The 21,237-nt window shown below is 42.5% G+C and overlaps 2 protein-coding genes across 3 annotated transcripts in view; both read left to right on the forward strand.

The window, feature by feature from the left end:
* Positions 1-1,542, forward strand: part of actr6 (actin related protein 6) — a 10,736-nt gene extending 9,194 nt beyond the window's left edge. For both annotated transcript variants that reach the window (XM_078256321.1, XM_078256322.1), the window contains exon 11: positions 1,167-1,542. In XM_078256321.1, the coding sequence (XP_078112447.1) occupies positions 1,167-1,296 (130 nt within the window). In that variant the 3' untranslated portion in view covers positions 1,297-1,542. The remainder of the gene's footprint in view (positions 1-1,166) is intronic.
* A 102-nt stretch (positions 1,543-1,644) lies between these two features.
* sycp3 (synaptonemal complex protein 3) lies at positions 1,645-20,366 on the forward strand. Its single transcript, XM_078256330.1, has 8 exons — positions 1,645-2,477; positions 2,561-2,642; positions 4,242-4,294; positions 6,239-6,356; positions 10,181-10,280; positions 15,588-15,686; positions 18,652-18,756; positions 19,974-20,366. Exons 1-8 carry the CDS (start codon positions 2,354-2,356, stop codon positions 20,025-20,027), a joined length of 735 nt encoding a protein of 244 aa, XP_078112456.1. The 5' UTR covers positions 1,645-2,353; the 3' UTR covers positions 20,028-20,366.
* Positions 20,367-21,237: the final 871 nt, after the last annotated feature.

Raw genomic sequence — 21,237 nt, forward strand, 5'->3', positions numbered from 1 at the left:
GCACGCCCAGAATGCACCTGAACACACCTCCCTGTAAGACCAGCACGCCCAGAATGCACCTGAACACACCTCCCTGTAAGACCAGCACGCCCATGGGCCACAGATGGGCGCAGGTGCATTTGCTATTTAAACGACGCGGGTGCGGGACGGTCTTAAAATAGCAAAGACACTTGCGTCGGGCTTTGCGCTGCGCCGGGTGCAGGATAGGAGCCTTCGTCTGTTTGAATCGGCCGGCTTCAGAAAACAAAGCCAGTGTCAGTGCAGCACTGATTGGTTTAGTTTTTCTCGCTACTGACAGCTCTCCACATTTACTAAAAACAGAGATACGGGTTGGAATAGACCGGGATTCTCCTTTTAAACAGGAGATGATGTAGTATGTATTATTATTATTATTATTATTATTATTATTATGTAGATGGTTCACGGTGAGTATTAGCTTCTATTTTAGCCTCTTTTAGCTTTAAAACCTGTAAACAAAACACTGAATTTAAGGCTCTACGCACACACACGCACACACACACACACACTGAGACACACATACACAGAGAGACACACACATAGACACAGAGACACACACACACACACACACACACACACACACACACACACACACACACACTGACACACACATACACACACACACACACACACTGAGACACACATACACAGAGAGAGACACACACACACACACACACACACATAGACACAGACACACACACACACACACACAGAGACAGACACACACACACACACACACACACACACAGAGACAGAGACAGACACACACACACACACACACACAGAGACAGACACACACACACACACAGAGACAGACACACACACACACACACACACAGACACACACACACACACACACACACACAGAGACAGACACACACACACACACACAGAGACACAGACAGACACACAGAGAGAGAGACACACACACACACACACACACAGAGACAGACACACACACACACACAGAGACAGACACACACACACACACACACACACACACACAGAGAGACAGACACACACACACACACACACACACACACACAGAGATACACAGAGATACACACACACACACACACACACTGGACTTGTGGTGTGAACGTAGCCTAATGGTGTCATGAATGGTGTCTTTCTGTCTGGCCCTGCAGTCCCATCTGTTATCCGTGGGAAGGAGGGAAGCTGCTGGCCCACAGTCCAGACTACGACGAGATAGTGGTGACACGAGAGGACTACGAAGAGAACGGACATTTTATCTGCGAAGAAAAGTTTGATATTTGACTGAAATGAAACTCTGGGCTGCAGATTGTTCTGCATCATCATCATCATCATCATCATCATGGACCGGAGGAAATGAATCTGCATCTTAACAGATCCAAGGCATTAAAAAAACAAACTGACTCAACTCTGATTTATTTTAGGATAATCAGGATCTGTCTATAAACTGCAAAATGGATTCAAACAAGTGAAATGTGAAATGAAAGTTGCTGTTTTTTTTACATAAACATTATTTCTGTTGTCTTTTTATACCTGTGTCTGACTGTCTGTGCTGAATGTTTTTATCTGAACTGTCAGACATTTTGTAAGATGACGTTAAGGTTATTTATGAGTATGTAGACACACATTTCAATCATCAGATAACATTTAAATAAGAGTTGTTATAACTAGTTTTTAAGTCTTAGTATGTGGTTCATTTTTATCTGCCTTTTAAAGTAGAAGAAACCTGAAGTAGTTTGATGTAAAGGAACAAAATATGTATTTTTAATCGATATTTTCATGTAATAATAATGAGTTGAATGGTGAAGGCATGTCCCGCCCTAATCTTTCTTACTCTGCCTCTGATTGGCTTACCCTGACAACCCTAACCAATCCCACTCCTCTTGCCTAAACCTAACAAATCAACCAGAGCGGGCAACGAGTACTAGCCAATCGGAGGGAGAGGAGGGCGGGTCATACCTTCGCAATCCTGTGAAGGAAAAAATATTAGCAACCGGCGTTTTTGTGGCGGGAAACGAGCCGGATTTCGACGACGCTAGCTCGGTTAGCTTTGCTCCGTTTAGTTTGTGTTGTAACCAGTTTAATTTAGCTTCACTCAGAACGTAGCACTAAAGCTACAAGCCAGGAGAAAGGTCCGTTTGAGTTAAAGAGTTAACTTAAACTAAGTTCTGTCCGTCTGTTAATGACATTTGTCAAACAGTAGCTAAGTTAGTTAGCTAGACCTATTAGCAGCAACCGCTAAGCTAACAGTTAGCTCGGTAGCACTAGCCGCTGTCAGCAGAATCCAGTTTGTGTTGTCTCCTCGGATAAGCTCCCTTAACGTTCACTAAACCAAGTTAGAATGGCAGCAGTGAGAAAAATGAAGAAAAAACACCCTGAAGAGAAGTCAGAGAAAAAAGTGTTTGAGTTTATTCAAGAGGATGAAAAGAAAGAGCAGAGCGGCTCAGATGACAGCGTCAGAGACGGTAAGTGGAGCTAATGTTAGCTAGTTTTGACAAGTGAATAACTGCTAATAAAAGGACATTAACTTTGGATTTAATGTCCCAAGATGAAACGCCAATAACGGATAAGCAGGCCAAGAAACGACCCGCAGCGGACTTTGATGAGGAGGGGGTGACACATGCTGTGGGGTATTTATACTCTTTTTATTACAGCTTTATGTAGTAGCTCAACAGTGACTCTGCACTTTTTTTAAACGGCTCTGCTTCCGGACATGATTGTCACCATTCAAAATCTCCATTGACGTTTTATAAAATTCTGATTATAAATAGTAATCCTTGAATCAAGCCAACCAGTTACGTGATACATTATTACCATAAACCATTTAATTCGGCGCTAAAGAACATTTTAAAAACGGACGAAAAGGTACAATACTGTACAGACATTATTAGGGACGTCAAAAACCGAGAAGTTCGCTCTAGCCGTTTGCAGGTTCGCGGGTTAAACTCGACCAATCAGAGACGTCGCTGTAACGCTTAGGATTATGGGTAGTGTAGTTTTTCTCCATGACATCGTGAATAAAACATGTTTTTCATAAAACAAGGTTGATTTCATACGGATTTCTGGCTTTTACAGGGGAATTACCATTTGTTTAATGAGTATAACTTAAGAAAATATTTTAACAATCAGATAATAATATGAATAAGAGTGGTCTCCGGTGTTATTCCTAGTTTTTTTTTTTAAGTCTTTGTTTATGGTTCATTTGTATCTGCCTTTTAAAGAATGTTTTAAGTATTTTAATTCCACTTTCATTAATCTACAAGAAACCTGAACTAGTTTGATCTAAAGCTACAAAATCTTTATCTTTTTTGATATTTTCATGCAAAAATAACAAGTTGAACTGTTTTTTTTTTTAAATTAATAAACAAAACATTAAATGCAAAAAAAACAGCCGTTCAGTACTACACTACTTCAGTAGTAAACGGGAGAAAACCTCGTAGCTCGGGGTCAGTCTAACTCGCATGGTTTAGACCAGTGGTTCTCAAACGGCATACTGTATATATGCATGTTCCCCCTTTGAATTGTGTTTTTAAGCCAAAGTCTTAGGAACAATGGTGTGGTACAACAGCCTTGTAACTGAAAAACATTTAGCATAAAAAATCTCAGGTACCCCCTGCAGTCCTCTAGAGTACTCCTAGGGGGACACGTACCCCCTGCAGTCCTCCAGAGTACCACTAGGGGGACACGTACCCCCTGCAGTCCTCCAGAGTACCCCTAGGGGGACACGTACCCCCTGCAGTCCTCCAGAGTACTCCTAGGGGGACACGTACCCCCTGCAGTCCTCCAGAGTACCCCTAGGGGGACACGTACCCCTGCAGTCCTCCAGAGTACCCCTAGGGGGACACGTACCCCCTGCAGTCCTCCAGAGTACCCCTAGGGGTGACACGTACCCCCTGCAGTCCTCCAGAGTACCCCTAGGGGGACACGTACCCCCTGCAGTCCTCCAGAGTACCCCTAGGGGGACACGTACCCCTGCAGTCCTCCAGAGTACCCCTAGGGTGACACGTACCCCCTGCAGTCCTCCAGAGTACCCCTAGGGGGACCCTCATTTGAGAAACACTGGTTTAGATGTTGTGGCTAATAATCAAAATTCTTATAGAGAAAACGAACGGTATTTTTACTCCTGGTAACACACTGTGGAGCTCTGTGTTGAATGTTGATGCTGATTCTGTGCAGCAGTGAACATTAACTTATATATCAAAGTAACGTTTCTCTTTCCACACTTTCAGAAATGAGGTACAGTCCATGTTGGAGAGATTCGGAGGTAAGCAGCTTTTTGCAGGTGTGTTCATGTTAGTTTTTCCTCTGGTTGTGACTTAGTTAATTTTGGTCTAGTTTGCTTACTCTTCTATCAGGTGTTTACAGATTTTAACCACAGTATTGGTCTTTTATAACCACAGTGTTGGTCTTTTTATAACCACAGTATTGGTCTTTTTATAACCACAGTATTAATCCTTTTATAACCACAGTGTTGGTCTTTTATAACCACAGTATTGGTCTTTTTATACTGTGTATCAGTGTCAGAAATCGGCGGTGAAACTGCCCCCAAATTTAAGGTATTTGCCCAAATGAAACACAATTAAGTAGCCGAAAAATTCAGTTAATGTAAATGCCTCCAAATTCCAAACATTTGGGCAAAAAGCACCCACAATTCCTGACCTGCTGTATTTATATCCCACACTTCACGATACTTTTTCAATCGGGCCGAGTGCACAACATACAGTAAATGTCAACAAATGAACAATAACATTTAAATTACAACAGACACAAGAAGATACGCAGAAGTCACTAATCAAGGCCTTAGATTGGGGGAGTCAAACTAGAGGTCGACCGATTAATCTGCCGGATTTTGGTTTAATAACAAGCACATATCGGCCAAATATCGGCCAAAATAAATCAGCAGCATTTAACGGCCATCGGCTGACCCTGATTTCTAAAGATCGGCATTGGCATCGGCCAGAGAACAACCTACATTGGTCGACCTCTACGTCAAACTCATTTTAGTTCATGGGCCTCATACACTGGCGCCAACGTTTCTCCTCCTGATTGGGTCTCATCGGTCTCGACGTCTCGTTCTCTGAGACTTAAAGCTACTAACTGTTCATGTCCAGTATACCAGGATGATGAGGAGATATGAGGTTTTGGGCGTGTTAGTTTAAACAGAGATTAGTTCTTCTACTGGAGATAGAAACACTCGGTGCACCGAGATCACTTTGGGCTCCAAACTCAGACTCTTAAAAACCAAAACGTGGCGCTGGAGATGGAGCCTTAGATTAAAGTTGTAATTTATGGAAAAAGAACTCAGATATTCTCTGAGGTTAAAGTGGTACATTTGGAATTAATTACTTATAATTTTCACACTTTGCAAAGTCATCCAGTGGGCCAGAACCAGAGACACACACACACACACACACAGAGACACACACACACACACACACAGACACACACACACACACTCACACAGAGACACACAGAGACACACACACACACACACAGACACACACACACACACACACACACACACACACAGACACACACACACACACAGACACATACACACACACACACACACACACACACACAGAGAGACACACAGAGAGACACACACACACACAGAGACACACACACACAGAGACACACACAGAGAGACACACACAGACACACACACACACACAGACACACACAAACACATAGATACTGACACAGAGACACACACACAGACACACACACACACACACATAGATACTGACACAGACACACACACACACACACACAGACTCACAGACACAGAGAGACACAGACACACACACACACACAGAGGGAGACACACACACACACAGAGAGACACAGACACACACACACACACACACACAGAGAGACACACACACACAGAGAGCACACACACACAGAGAGAGACACACACACACACAGAGAGACACAGACACACACACACACACACACACAGAGAGAGACACACACACACACAGAGACACACACACACACACACACACAGAGAGACACACACACATAGAGACACATGTTTGACACCACTGTCTTAAATTGAGCGTTGGATGGAGGACAGACCACTTTTAAGAAGCTTTGTGACGTGAGTCTTGCCAGGCTCAGTCCGAGTATAAGCGACCTGAAGTAAAATACTTTCATTACAACATTTAAAACCATAAATACTTGTATATGCAGTGCTGTGTTATTTGTTATTTGCTTCCAGCTGATATCAGCAAAGTGATGCAGGCCAAGAAGAAACGTCTGGAGTGTTTGACGAAGAACTACATGAAGGGAAGCCAACACAAGCTGGAGCAGCTGTGGACCGTCTATCACGCTCAGAGGTCGGACTAAACTGTTGATATCTGAAGGAAATGAAGTCACTGCAGCAGGTTAAAAGATACAACCGTTAAAACAGAATCAGCATATTGTTGTTTTTTAAGGTTTTGAGCGGTGATCCAGAATGAAAAATCTGTTGCGTTTAGCAGTTGTTGTTGTTTTTTGGCTTGGAGTTAGAGCTGCAGCTATCGATTATTTTAGTAATCAAGTACTACTACCGATTATCCCATCGATTAATCGAGTAATCGGATAAGAAATACCTAGTAAGAAATACTTAGTAAACAGCAATAGTAAATATTTATTATTGCTGTTTACTAAAAAAAAAAAGGATACCTGCAAAAAAATTTTATTGCCAAAAAAAGACCCTTTAAAAAAGTACATTTTTGGTGGCCCAAATGTTAATGTTTTTCGCCCCCTTCCCCTTCTCGCCTCTGGCTCTTTGCACTGGATGTGTAAAGAGCTGTTCACTAACCAGAGGGTAGATGTGACTGTACAAGGCTTACAGCAGGGCTGTTCACCTACACTGTTCTGGGGGACACATTTTAAGAAGCCTAATACTGAGTGAGGAGAAATAATACAGAATGCAGACATCACCGGCATGATCACGTCATTCACGTGCATATTAAGCGGCCATGCTGGGGGGGGGCTGGTTGGTCTCCAGCAGCAGCTACGTTTCCAAAGATTAGTAGCAAACTAATAAACAGACTACAAACCGACAGCTCTCGTTTTAGCTTGTTGGTAAAACATCACTATTAGCAGAGTAGCATGCTGTAGGCTAGTTGTGTAAAACATGGCTGTTAGCAGAGTAGCATGCTGTAGGCTAGTTGTGTAAAACATCACTATGAGCAGAGTAGCATGCTGTAGGCTAGTTGTGTAAAACATGGCTGTTAGCAGAGTAGCATGCTGTAGGCTAGTTGTGTAAAACATGGCTGTTTGCAGAGTAGCATGCTGTAGGCTAGTTGTGTAAAACATGGCTGTTAGCAGAGTAGCATGCTGTAGGCTAGTTGTGTAAAACATGGCTGTTAGCAGAGTAGCATGCTGTAGGCTAGTTGTGTAAAACATGGCTGTTTGCAGAGTAGCATGCTGTAGGCTAGTTGTGTAAAACATCACTATGAGCAGAGTAGCATGCTGTAGGCTAGTTGTGTAAAACATGGCTGTTAGCAGAGTAGCATGCTGTAGGCTAGTTGTGTAAAATATCACTATTAGCAGAGTAGCATGCTGTAGGCTAGTTGTGTAAAACATCACTATGAGCAGAGTAGCATGCTGTAGGCTAGTTGTGTAAAACATGGCTATGAGCAGAGTAGCATGCTGTAGGCTAGTTGTGTAAAACATCACTATGAGCAGAGTAGCATGCTGTAGGCTAGTTGTGTAAAACATGGCTGTTAGCAGAGTAGCATGCTGTAGGCTAGTTGTGTAAAACATGGCTGTTAGCAGAGTAGCATGCTGTAGGCTAGTTGTGTAAAACATGGCTGTTAGCAGAGTAGCATGCTGTAGGCTAGTTGTGTAAAACATGGCTGTTAGCAGAGTAGCATGCTGTAGGCTAGTTGTGTAAAAACATGGCTGTTAGCAGAGTAGCATGCTGTAGGCTAGTTGTGTAAAACATGGCTGTTAGCAGAGTAGCATGCTGTAGGCTAGTTGTGTAAAACATCGCTAGTTAGCAGAGTAGCATGCTGTAGGCTAGTTGTGTAAAAACATGGCTGTTAGCAGAGTAGCATGCTGTAGGCTAGTTGTGTAAAACATGGCTGTTAGCAGAGTAGCATGCTGTAGGCTAGTTGTGTAAAACATGGCTGTTAGCAGAGTAGCATGCTGTAGGCTAGTTGTGTAAAACATGGCTGTTAGCAGAGTAGCATGCTGTAGGCTAGTTGTGTAAAACATCACTATTAGCAGAGTAGCATGCTGTAGGCTAGTTGTGTAAAACATGGCTGTTAGCAGAGTAGCATGCTGTAGGCTAGTTGTGTAAAACATGGCTGTTAGCAGAGTAGCATGCTGTAGGCTAGTTGTGTAAAACATGGCTGTTAGCAGAGTAGCATGCTGTAGGCTAGTTGTGTAAAACATGGCTGTTAGCAGAGTAGCATGCTGTAGGCTAGTTGTGTAAAACATGGGCTATTAGCAGAGTAGCATGCTGTAGGCTAGTTGTGTAAAACATCGCTATTAGCAGAGTAGCATGCTGTAGGCTAGTTGTGTAAAACATGGCTGTTAGCAGAGTAGCATGCTGTAGGCTAGTTGTGTAAAACATGGCTGTTAGCAGAGTAGCATGCTGTAGGCTAGTTGTGTAAAACATGGCTGTTAGCAGAGTAGCATGCTGTAGGCTAGTTGTGTAAAACATGGCTGTTAGCAGAGTAGCATGCTGTAGGCTAGCTGTGTAAAACAGCACTATTAGCAGAGTAGCATGCTGTAGGCTAGTTGTGTAAAACATCGCTATTAGCATAGTAGCATGCTGTAGGCTAGTTGTGTAAAACATCGCTATTAGCAGAGTAGCATGCTGTAGGCTAGTTGTGTAAAACATCGCTATTAGCAGAGTAGCATGCTGTAGGCTAGTTGTGTAAAACATGGCTGTTAGCAGAGTAGCATGCTGTAGGCTAGTTGTGTAAAACATGGCTGTTAGCAGAGTAGCATGCTGTAGGCTAGTTGTGTAAAACATGGCTGTTAGCAGAGTAGCATGCTGTAGGCTAGTTGTGTAAAACATGGCTGTTAGCAGAGTAGCATGCTGTAGGCTAGTTGTGTAAAACATGGCTGTTAGCAGAGTAGCATGCTGTAGGCTAGTTGTGTAAAACATCACTATTAGCAGAGTAGCATGCTGTAGGCTAGTTGTGTAAAACATGGCTGTTAGCAGAGTAGCATGCTGTAGGCTAGTTGTGTAAAACATGGCTGTTAGCAGAGTAGCATGCTGTAGGCTAGTTGTGTAAAACATGGCTGTTAGCAGAGTAGCATGCTGTAGGCTAGTTGTGTAAAACATGGCTGTTAGCAGAGTAGCATGCTGTAGGCTAGTTGTGTAAAACATGGCTGTTAGCAGAGTAGCATGCTGTAGGCTAGTTGTGTAAAACATGGCTGTTAGCAGAGTAGCATGCTGTAGGCTAGTTGTGTAAAACATGGCTGTTAGCAGAGTAGCATGCTGTAGGGATAGCTGTGTAAAACAGCGCGGTGGACGAGAGCAGCAGACGTTAGTCAGCTACCTGGTGTCAGGTTCTCTCCGTGGAATAGATGAGTAGACTGGATGTTTTCTACTGAGGTGATGTAGCAGCATGTTTGCAGCTTAAAATGATCCCAAACTTTCTGTTGTTTTCTCTCGCCTGTCTCTCAGACCCTCGCTGTTTTCCTCTTCCTTCATTTGTAATCTGGGCCGTCAGTCTCGTGCAGAGACAGCATATGAACGTCTCGTGTCCACAGAAGCGTCAACCTGTTGTGCGCGCTAGTAATAATCCTCCGGGCAGAAACACAGTGAGCCGTACAACCTTAATTACGTTGATTTAACGAAGCTTCGAGGCAAAGAGTTTAGCTTCGAGGATGTTTTGTAATCGAGTTATTGGAGGAATGGTTTCAGCCCTACTGAGTTTTATTTTAGTGTTTATAAATCTGAAGGAAAGAATTTGCAGATTCTTTGTGGCCCTGAAGGCAACATAACTCTCTCTCTGTGTGTCTCTCTGTGTGTGTGTGTGTCTCTCTGTGTGTCTCTGTGTGTGTGTGTGTGTGTCTCTCTCTCTCTCTCTGTGTGTGTGTGTGTGTCTCTGTGTGTGTGTTTGTTTCTCTCTCTCTGTGTGTGTGTGTGTGTGTGTGTGTGTGTGTGTGTGTGTGTGTGTGTGTTTATCTGTGTCTCTGTCTGTGTTTGCAGGCAGAAGATAACTAGCCAGTACTCCCAGCAGGTGTCCTCAGCGCTGCAGCAGTGGGAGACTGAAGCCCAGCGAGCTGAGGAGCAGGAAGAGAAGCTCAACGTTAGTTCATTTCCTTGTTTGATTGGTTAGATAAGGCAACACATGCTCTTTGACTTCTAGTGCTACATTTTAAATGAAAAGTCCTCTCCGACCCTAATTATTGTTCAGTCTCATCCTGTAAAAACACCAAATAACAAATGAGACCCAGGAATGCAAAGTTCATCACCAGCAGCGGGAGAGCTGGTTGGAAAGATGCTGGTGGTATTATCATGTACTCAGCTCCCCTACGCCCAACGTCTCAGACCTCAACGATGGAGCCATCACACACCTTGCCCTTAAAGCCTAACTCTCGCCAAAATGCAACCTAGGGTCTTTTTGTGAATGTACCCGAGTCAAACTTTGGTTTAAAAGCATATTTAGGACGGAATCGCCACTTTTAAGATTGACCGTATTCTAGTTTTTGGGTCAAATGGCCTTTTGAATGGGAGAGCTAGGGACGCTACGATGCTAGCCTCAAAATATCTATGTTTAAACCACTAAGAAGGCTCGACACAACATGAGACTTTGCTCCAAGTATCACCAGGGGCTCTACACCTTAACCACAACACTGACAACATTGGTTGTGTTCACAGTTTACTAAAAGAAAGGTTTTAACACCTCACCGTAGGTCTTGTTGTTTCCGGCTGCTACCACCTCGGCAGTCACAACGAGTCGACATCCGAATGCGAATGAACGGACTCCATATGAGGCTCCTTTTTCAACTACGAGGTCAATATTGTTTTTCAATAACGACAAAACAAGAAATAATCCGTGCATTTATATGGAACTAAGCTTTAGGAGCTTTCCATCTTTACTCTCCTCCCCGTTACGTTGCATTCAGAAATCAATTGTTTCTGACTGATAAAATGTCTGCGGCCGGAAACAACAACAGCTAACGTGAGTTGCTCAAAACCTCTTTTCAGTAAACTCTGAACACAACCAGTGTTGTCAGTGCTGTGGTTAAGGTGTAGAGCCCCTGGTGATACTTGGAGCAAAGTCTCATGTTGTGTCGAGCCTTCTTAGTGGTTTAAACATAGATATTTTGAGGCTAGCATCAAAGTGTCCCTAGCACTCCCATTCAAAAGACCATTTGACCCAAAAACCAGAATACGGTACATCTTAAAAGTGGTGATTCCGTCCTAAATATGCTTTTAAACCAAAGTTTGACTCAGGTACATTCACAAAAAGACTCTAGGTTGCATTTTGGCGAGAGTTAGGCTTTAACATTGTCAATGACGGCGATCACCCTCTATATCCACGCTTTACACTGATGCCATCTGGCCGCAGATACAGGACTCTGGGGGCTAGAAGGACTCGCTTGTTGCTTCTGCCAGAGCACTGCTGAACAAACTACTTCGCTGACTTTCTATAGATACGGGTTGCTACTAGGGCTGGGTATTGTTACATTATTTTTGATACCAGTATATCGATACCGTTTCCTAAACGATACTTTATTCAATACCAATTTTATAAAACAAAACATTGTGGCACAAATCTTTTTATTTACGTTTCAGCTCCTACTACGTGAGGCGTCTCTGTGTGTGACGTAGAGTTTTTCCTGTGTGTCTCCACGTCGTGTAACGCCACAGCCAATCACAGACATTATTAGAGCCCTAGTAGAAGCATGCTGCGTGCTTATTGGCTCACTGACCCTGATGAGATTTACTCCTTAGGTATTGAAAATGGGTGTTGAATGACAAGTATTGACTTTGGTAGCCAGCCCTAGTTGCTACTGTAAACATGGTTGTTTCTATGTGTTGATATACCTGTCTCTTTGTTATCTGTTGTTGTCTTTGTCCTGACACAGAGACACAGACACACACACACAGACACTCACATACACACACACACACACACACACACACACACACACAAACATAAAGAGACAGACAGACAGACGCACGCAGGTAAAATGTAAGGAGTAGAAAGTACAAAGTAGAAGTAAAAAGTATGCTGTAAAATGATTACTCCAGTAAAGTATAGATACCCAAAATTTCTACTTAAGTAAGGTAACGAAGTATTTGTACTTCATTACTTGACACCTCTGATTATTGCGAATCAGAACCTAGCAGTGTGATGCATCAGTCTTAAAGGGCGTCAATCGCAATAATGACCGGCTCGCTCTACATTATCACGCTTATTACACGGCTACTCATACAGACAACAAGTGATGCATTAAAGGTGCTCTAAGCGTTGTTGCACGTTTTTTAGGCTACAATTTTTTGTCACATACAGCAAACATCTCCTCACTATCTGCTAGCTGCCTGTCCCCTGAACACACTGTAAAAAACATCTCCTCACTATCTGCTAGCTGCCTGTCCCCTGAACACACTGTAAAAAACATCTCCTCACTATCTGCTAGCTGCCTGTCCCTTGAACACACTGTAAAAAAACATCTCACTATCTGCTAGCTGCCTGTCCTCTGAACACACTGTAAAAAAACATCTCACTATCTGCTAGCTGCCTGTCCCCTGAACACACTGTAAAAAACATCTCACTATCTGCTAGCTGCCTGTCCTCTGAACACACTGTAAAAACATCTCACTATCTGCTAGCTGCCTGTCCCCTGAACACACTGTTAAAAAAACATCTCACTATCTGCTAGCTGCCTGTCCCCTGAACACACTGTAAAAAACATCTCCTCACTATCTGCTAGTTGCCTGTCCCCTGAACACACTGTAAAAAACATCTCCTCACTATCTGCTAGCTGCCTGTCCCCTGAACACACTGTAAAAACATCTCCTCACTATCTGCTAGCTGCCTGTCCCCTGAACACACTTTAAAAAACATCTCACTATCTGCTAGCTGCCTGTCCCCTGAACACACTGTAAAAAACATCTCACTATCTGCTAGCTGCCTGTCCCCTGAACACACTGTAAAAAAACTCTCTGTAAAAACGTCTCTGTAGACGGCAACAAAAATACTCTGTGCCAACCTGCACCAACAAACATAACAAACCGTTCCAGCCAATAGACCTTTTTCACGGCAGACATGTTGACGTGTCATAGTAGGAACAGCACAGGTGTATTCAGAACCATTAATAATGGCTGCATTCCACTTAGGAGAGACCCTGGTGTTCATGCTGACTCACTGAAATAGCTCACTGGGACACTTGATGGAACTGAGCCAGCGTTAAGGTGATCAATATCAGCTGTGCTTTTCCTACTATGACAAGTCAACATGTCTGCTGTGAGAAAGGTCCATAACCGCCCAGCAGGATTTTGGGGTGGGGGGTTAGTGCACGGAAGGGAGGGGACGGGAGGAAGGAGGGGCGAGCTAGTTTTGTTTGAAAATACTTCGAACGTCAACAAGAAGTAACTAGCGGTGCAAGATATATCGACACAATATCGTTATCGCAATATATCGAAAGTGTCCCAATAAGTATGCAATATTTAGTTTATTTTGTGGAGCGCTGCGTCCCGTCCGTTGGCTGTGTGGCTTAGAGCTTGAAACGCTGTAATGATCATGTTTCATTGGCCAGTTACCGTGCCACTTGCACACGTTAGTGCACGTCAGTGCACGGGGCCACTACGTGACCAACCCATGGAGCGTACCACGTGAATATTTCAAGTGGTACGCTCCAATAGAGACAACAAAACGGAACGAATCAGAGAAGCGAAAGAAAAGTTGTGTCCTGTTCTCTTTATTTATGTTATACTGTCCAACCAGTAGAACATGTCCTGTTCTGTAGACATGGTCCTTATTTATATATTTATACTGTCCAACCAGTAGAACATGTCCTGTTCTGTAGTCATGGTCCTTATTTATGTATTTATACTGTCCAACCAGTAGAACACGTCCTGTTCTGTAGACATGGTCCTTATTTATATATATTTATACTGTCCAACCAGTAGAACATGTCCTGTTCTGTAGACATGGTCCTTATTTATATATTTATACTGTCCAACCAGTAGAACATGTCCTGTTCTGTAGACATGGTCCTTATTTATATATATTTATACTGTCCAACCAGTAGAACATGTCCTGTTCTGTAGACATGGTCCTTATTTATGTATTTATACTGTCCAACCAGTAGAACATGTCCTGTTCTGTAGACATGGTCCTTATTTATATATTTATACTGTCCAACCAGTAGAACATGTCCTGTTCTGTAGACATGGTCCTTATTTATATATTTATACTGTCCAACCAGTAGAACATGTCCTGTTCTGTAGTCATGGTCCTTATTTATATATTTATACTGTCCAACCAGTAGAACATGTCCTGTTCTGTAGACATGGTCCTTATTTATATATTTATACTGTCCAACCAGTAGAACATGTCCTGTTCTGTAGACATGGTCCTTATTTATATATGTTATACTGTCCAACCAGTAGAACATGTCCTGTTCTGTAGACATGGTCCTTATTTATATATGTTATACTGTCCAACCAGTAGAACATGTCCTGTTCTGTAGACATGGTCCTTATTTATTTATGTTATACTGTCCAACCAGTAGAACATGTCCTGTTCTGTAGACATGGTCCTTATTTATATATTTATACTGTCCAACCAGTAGAACATGTCCTGTTCTGTAGTCATGGTCCTTATTTATATATTTATACTGTCCAACCAGTAGAACATGTCCTGTTCTGTAGACATGGTCCTTATTTATATATTTATACTGTCCAACCAGTAGAACATGTCCTGTTCTGTAGACATGGTCCTTATTTATATATTTATACTGTCCAACCAGTAGAACATGTCCTGTTCTGTAGACATGGTCCTTATTTATATATTTATACTGTCCAACCAGTAGAACATGTCCTGTTCTGTATTTGTTATGAATCTATTTTGATGTGTTTCCCCGTAACTTTTGTAATTTTACATGTTTAAAAAGCTCTAAATTAATATCGATATCGCAATATCACATTTTGTGATTGCACAACATCGTGCAACCCTAGAAGTAACGTCACCCAACATCGCTTAGAGCACCTTAAATACAACAATCCTTCTAACTAAAATATACACTAAAGGGTTTAATGACAGCTTCTATTTGTTGAAGACTCTGAGACAGAGAGACATACAGAGAGAGAGAGAGAGAGAGACACAGAGAGAGACAGAGAGACATACAGAGAGAGAGAGAGAGAGACACAGAGAGAGAGAGAGAGACACACAGAGAGAGAGAGAGACACAGAGAGAGAGACACAGACAGAAAGAGAGACAGAGAGAGAGACAGACAGACAGAGAGAGACAGACAGAGAGAGAGAGAGACAGACAGACACACAGAGAGACACAGAGAGAGACAGACAAAGACAGACAGAGAGAGAGAGACAGACAGAGAGAGACAGACAGACAGACTTTATCACCTGTTTGTTCTCTCTGCAGAATCTGTTCAGACAACAGCAGAAGATCCTGCAGCAGGCCCGAGTGGTTCAGAACCAGAAGCTGAAGACTGTCCGAGAGCTGTACGAGCAGTTTGTGAAGGTAAACCTGCGAGACGTGAGGTTACATTCTTCTGACACATGCAGAAAATAATCCCTCAAAACATCTTTTAGGCTTCTTGTGAGTCTTTTTAAAGTCCAGGTAGTGTATTAGTAGTGGATTGACAGTGTGATAGGTTTATTTTTATTTTTTACCAACATTCTTTTTATTGTTTTCACAACATAACAGAGAAATACAAAGAAATGCAGTTACATGTCTTGAACAAACATGTCTACCCCCCCCACACTCTCAAGTGATTCCAAATCTTGGCTGGGAATCAGGTCAATGAATTAGTCCATTTTGGTCCATTATATAGAGAAAAAAATAACTAAAACAAACATATTTCTGTAATCTTAGGTGCTGCAAAGTGCCACTGTTTACATGTCCCCAGGCTCTTCCATCACATGTGACAAATCTGTTCTCAATACATAGCAAATGAAGGGGTCCCAGATCTGGTGAAAATGATGTTGTTGATGGGGAGAGTTGTAGATAGCTCAGACAACCACCTGCTTACGCTTTTCTGTGTGTTTTCGGTGTTTTTCCATGAGAGGGCTACTACTCTCTTTGCCATTAACACACTTAAGTCTACAAATGTTCATTGATATTTCTAAATCTTCAAATTATCTGGGTATAGACCCAATATAAACAACTGTGGGGCTAAGGTTATTTGAATGTATTGCATTTCTGTACATTGCCAAAGACAAAGGAAAAATGTGCCTTTTTCCTTCTCACACTTAATACAAACATCAGGTATAGCACTGTTATATCTAGAGATGCACCGATAGACCGGCCGGTGACCGGAATTGACCGGTTTTCACGTGCTCGGCCATGACCAGCGACCGACAGGTCAGTCTGATATATGCTGATTTCATGCCGGTCAACGCTACAATTAACGGACAACATAAGTTATACGAGTTACAGTTTTCAAGGACGCACGCACACACAGACGCGACAGCACAGTCTCTTTCTCCTTTCTCTCAACTTCTCCGCCGTGTGTCGCGCTGTTCTCCCACATGTAGGAACCTCGTGCATTAACCTGCAACATGTCAGCTGTTTGGAGATTCTTCAGCGTGTGTGCAGAAGATAACACGTCTGCAATATGCAACACCTGCAAGGAGGAAGTAGGGCGTGGAGGGACGACCCCAAAAACCAGAATCACATTTCTTTAGTTGGATATCTGATGTGAAAAGAAGGAAATGGTTCTAACGTTGCTCTTTAGATGTGTGTGAATGTCCCCCACCAGGAGTACTTTATATAGGTCTGTTTTATAGTGATCCATCATCTGTTCAACACATGTTCTATTAAAGGAAAGATAGACAATTAATATTTGTGTGTGCTGGAAAGAGGTTAGAAAAAATGAAATCAGTATCGGCTGGCCTAGAAAGTTGTAATCGGTGCATCTCTAGTTATATCTGTTAGGTTTTTCTAGAGTGATGATCTAGACGTTCGCATCAACCAGTTGTATTGTAGTAATTTCAGACGAGTGTTAGTAGTTCTCGTTAGTAGTGCTTTAGAGCATGCTTCCTCCCACTTTTCTATTGGGATTGCCTCCTGCAGATCCTCTCTCCATGCCTCCAGCTGTCCTGCAGATGTTTCTGTACTACCATCTACTAGGCATCTGTAGATTTCGGATATTAAACCACTCCCTAAACAATTCACGTTCATTCATTTTTCTATGGTAGACATTTCGGGGGTGCCGTGTAATGTTTGATTTTGGTGTGTTCTAATGACATTTCTCAACTGGAGGTATTTAGAAAAATGATTACGGGGTATGTTACATTTATCAACCATTTCTCCAAATGTCATCAGCACCTTTTGAGAGTTGTAAAGGTCTCCTATTTTTCCCAGCCCCCTTAAATCCCCCGTCTGTTTTACCTGGAGGGAAGGAGTCATTTCCCCATATCGGGCTGATAGGTTGATTTTAATATAGTAATAAAAAAAGTGACCATTGGAGACATTTAGTTGGAGATACACAATGCGCTGCAGAACTTCAGGGACTCCTTCAGGAGTCTTTCTCTCTGCATTTTGCAGGAGAGGATTTAGGTAAAAGGTGGTATTCTACCACAAAAGCTGAACCCCCACACTGGAAAAAAGCTTTTCAGTGGAAAACTCTTGGCAGCCCAAATGCAGTTGACGGTTCTCGGGGGAGTTGCGTGACAAAAGGATGATCTAGCGAGGGAGAGAGGAGGGGGAGGCCTTGTACAGATCTTGGAAGTCTGAATTTCGCTGAGTGAGCTCTGCAGTGTTTGCTATCTGCAAGACTGAAGCAAGTGAAGTGGGAATTCTTGAACGTTTGACCTTTAGGCAACACTACACACATTTGCAAAGTCTGTTTCTTTTGTCTCCTTTTTCAGTCAGTTACATTCTCTTAATTTGACCCTTCATTCTGCAACTGTATGTTATAATTATGTCAGCAGATCTGCCCTACAGTTTTGTTAGTTTCCAGTAACAAGGGAATAAATGGGATCCTCCTCATCAAAAGACTTCTGACCAACAGGCTCTTAAATACAACGACAGATGCCTTGTGTGGCCTCCAATATGTTCTTGGGTTCGAGTCATTTTAAAACTGATAAGGATCAGGATTTTTTGGGGGGGGGGCAGTCACGTGATCGGGATATGACGGAACATTTTCGTGGGATGGGATGGGAGTACGGTTGCAAAGGGGCTGATATTTTCCGGAAACTTTCCATGGAAAGTTTAGCTGGGGAATTTTGGAAACATTACAGTTTTGATTTACTATGGTTAGTGGGCTGTACAATTAACACACATAGGTTAATAATAGCAACGGGTTATGTATTACGTAAATATCCAGTTTATTCCCATTAATTCCCATGGAAAGTTTCCAACTTTGACTATTGATTTCCGTGTCACCCTCTACTTCAGAAAGGAAACAGAGACAGATGTGTTTGTCACCTGGATTCTTAAATGAAGAAAGTGAAACTGGAGCTGTTTCTGTATTTTCCTCCAGAACATGGAGGACATGGAGAAGAGCCACGACTCTTTCCTGCAGGGGGCGCAACAAGAGCTGAGGAAGGAGATGGCCACGCTGCAGAAGAAGATCCTCATGGACACAGTGAGTGCAGATTGCGGATTCATATTTCCCTCGATCTTGAGACATTTTCTGACACAGAATACGAAAATATAAACTTCACGTGTCTCGTCGAACACTCTGAATTAGGGCTGCACGATGTTTTGTTTCATGCGTGATCGTCACATCCCAGTACGTTGCGATGTTGACGCTAACACTTTTTTGCTGCTTGATTTTCAACATTTATGCAAGGACATATTTTTACCTTTTGTACAAATCCCTGGTAAGAGCTCATCTTGAATATGCTAGCTCCGTCTGGTGTCCATATACATTAAAATATGTAGAAAAAAGTGAAAGGGTCCAGAGAAGAGCTACTAAATGAATTCCAGGAATGAAAAACATGTCTTATGAAGATAGGATAGGAGATACAGAGGAGATATGATTCAGGTTTATAAGCTTGTGCAGGGAATATATGATGTAACAGTGGAGCCTGTCTTTCAGTTTTGGAGCAATAGGTACGAGATACGAGGGAATTCTTTAAAACGTTACCCGAGAACGTGTCTGTCTGGACAGAGAGACCTTTTTCACTCGGTGCGTAGAGTAAAATCATGGAACGAGTTCCCCTTCTACTAATTCCTCGAAGAACAGGCTGGATGCATGTAGGCTGGCAAAAGGTGTAATGTTTAATTATAAAGCTTGTCAGTAATTAATGTATGAATTGTTAGAAAACTTCAATTGTGAAATTAATGTTTTTATAAAATCTTATATATATATATATATATATATATATATATATATATATATATATATATATATATATATGATATGAATGTACTGTGTGTGTGTGTTCCAGTGATGAGCTGCCTCTCTCTCTCGCTCCCTTTCTCTCTCTCTCTCTGAGAGAGAGAGAGAAAGAGAGAGAGTCCTGAACACGTTGATTTCTCTGCTCTATTCCGTCCCGAACACGGTGATTTCTCTGCTCTATTCCGTCCTGAACACGTTACTGACAGTGAGATTGACTCCCGTTCTGCAGGACCTGCGGGAGTCCCTAAAAATGGTCACCCTCTATCACTAACCCATCTTCATATCACAATATATATCGCATGAAAAATAATATCGCAATGTCACTTTTTTTCCAATATCGTGCAGGCCTAACACACACACACTCTCACAGAATCAGAAAATATACAAACACCCAGAATCAACCTGTATTCGATGTGTTGTGCGCCACATTTACTCTATTACTTCTTTTGTCTCCGCAGCAACAGCAGGAGATGGCCACAGTCCGTAAATCCCTGCAGTCCATGCTGTTCTAGCCTGCTGTTACCACGACTACAGAGCTACTTCCTACTGTGAGGATGCATCCTAGGTTGGTGTTGCTATAGTTATCCTGGTTGTATTTCTGTAGTGTTGACACGATAGCATTACTGTAGCTTCTGTAAACCGTATTTACAGAGTTATGTTTCCATTACAACGATGTTCTGTTACAGTTCGTGGTTGCAGCTAGCTTTGTTTACTCGTTTTTATCTAATAATTTATGAAACCGTTGTCTGTTCTACGTCGTAAAGCTGAGGTTTGTTGTCGTTCATCGTGTAAACACGAGAGAGAGACGCTGGACAGACGCGTGAGCTCTTACCTGTTCAATTAGTAGCAAAGATTTCTATGTTTACAATCATTTTGTGTGAATTATTTTGGTAGAAAAGTTGAGACAAAAAGCCGACGGTCAACATTTCCCACAAACTCAAACTGTGAAATCATCTCGACTTCTGTTACAATTTAAAGATTACATTAATAAACTATTCTTTTTGCACAGCCCGGTTTGGTCTTTCATTTTAAAGTCAAATGGAGCTGCTACACACAAACACACACACACATAGAAACACACACATAGACACACACACACACACACAGAAACACACACACAGACACACACACACACACACACACACACACACACACACACACATACACATAGACACACACACACACACACACACACACACACACACACACACACACACACACACACACACACACACACACACACACACACATAGACACACACACATAGACACACATAGACACACACACACACACACACACACACAGACACACATACACACATAGACACACACACACACACACACACAGACACACACATACACACACACACACACACACACACACACATAGACACACACACACACATAGACACACATACACACACACACACACACACATAGACACACATACACACACATACACACACACATAGACAGACACACACACATAGACACACACACACATAGACACACATACACACACACACACACACAGAGACTAAGACTTCTGCTGAAGATGTAGTCCCCACTGCTAGTACCGACTCTGCTCGGCCACGTGGCGTGTTATCGCGAGGCTACGGTTGGGTTTAGGAAACATCACACGGGACACGATCCCCGCCCATGCATTTATCAACGTACGACCGTTCTTACGCTCTGATTGGTGTGATACCAACGCTTCATGAAT

Source organism: Sander vitreus, chromosome 8 (genome assembly GCF_031162955.1).
Source record: "Sander vitreus isolate 19-12246 chromosome 8, sanVit1, whole genome shotgun sequence".
Classification (NCBI taxonomy): domain Eukaryota; kingdom Metazoa; phylum Chordata; class Actinopteri; order Perciformes; family Percidae; genus Sander; species Sander vitreus.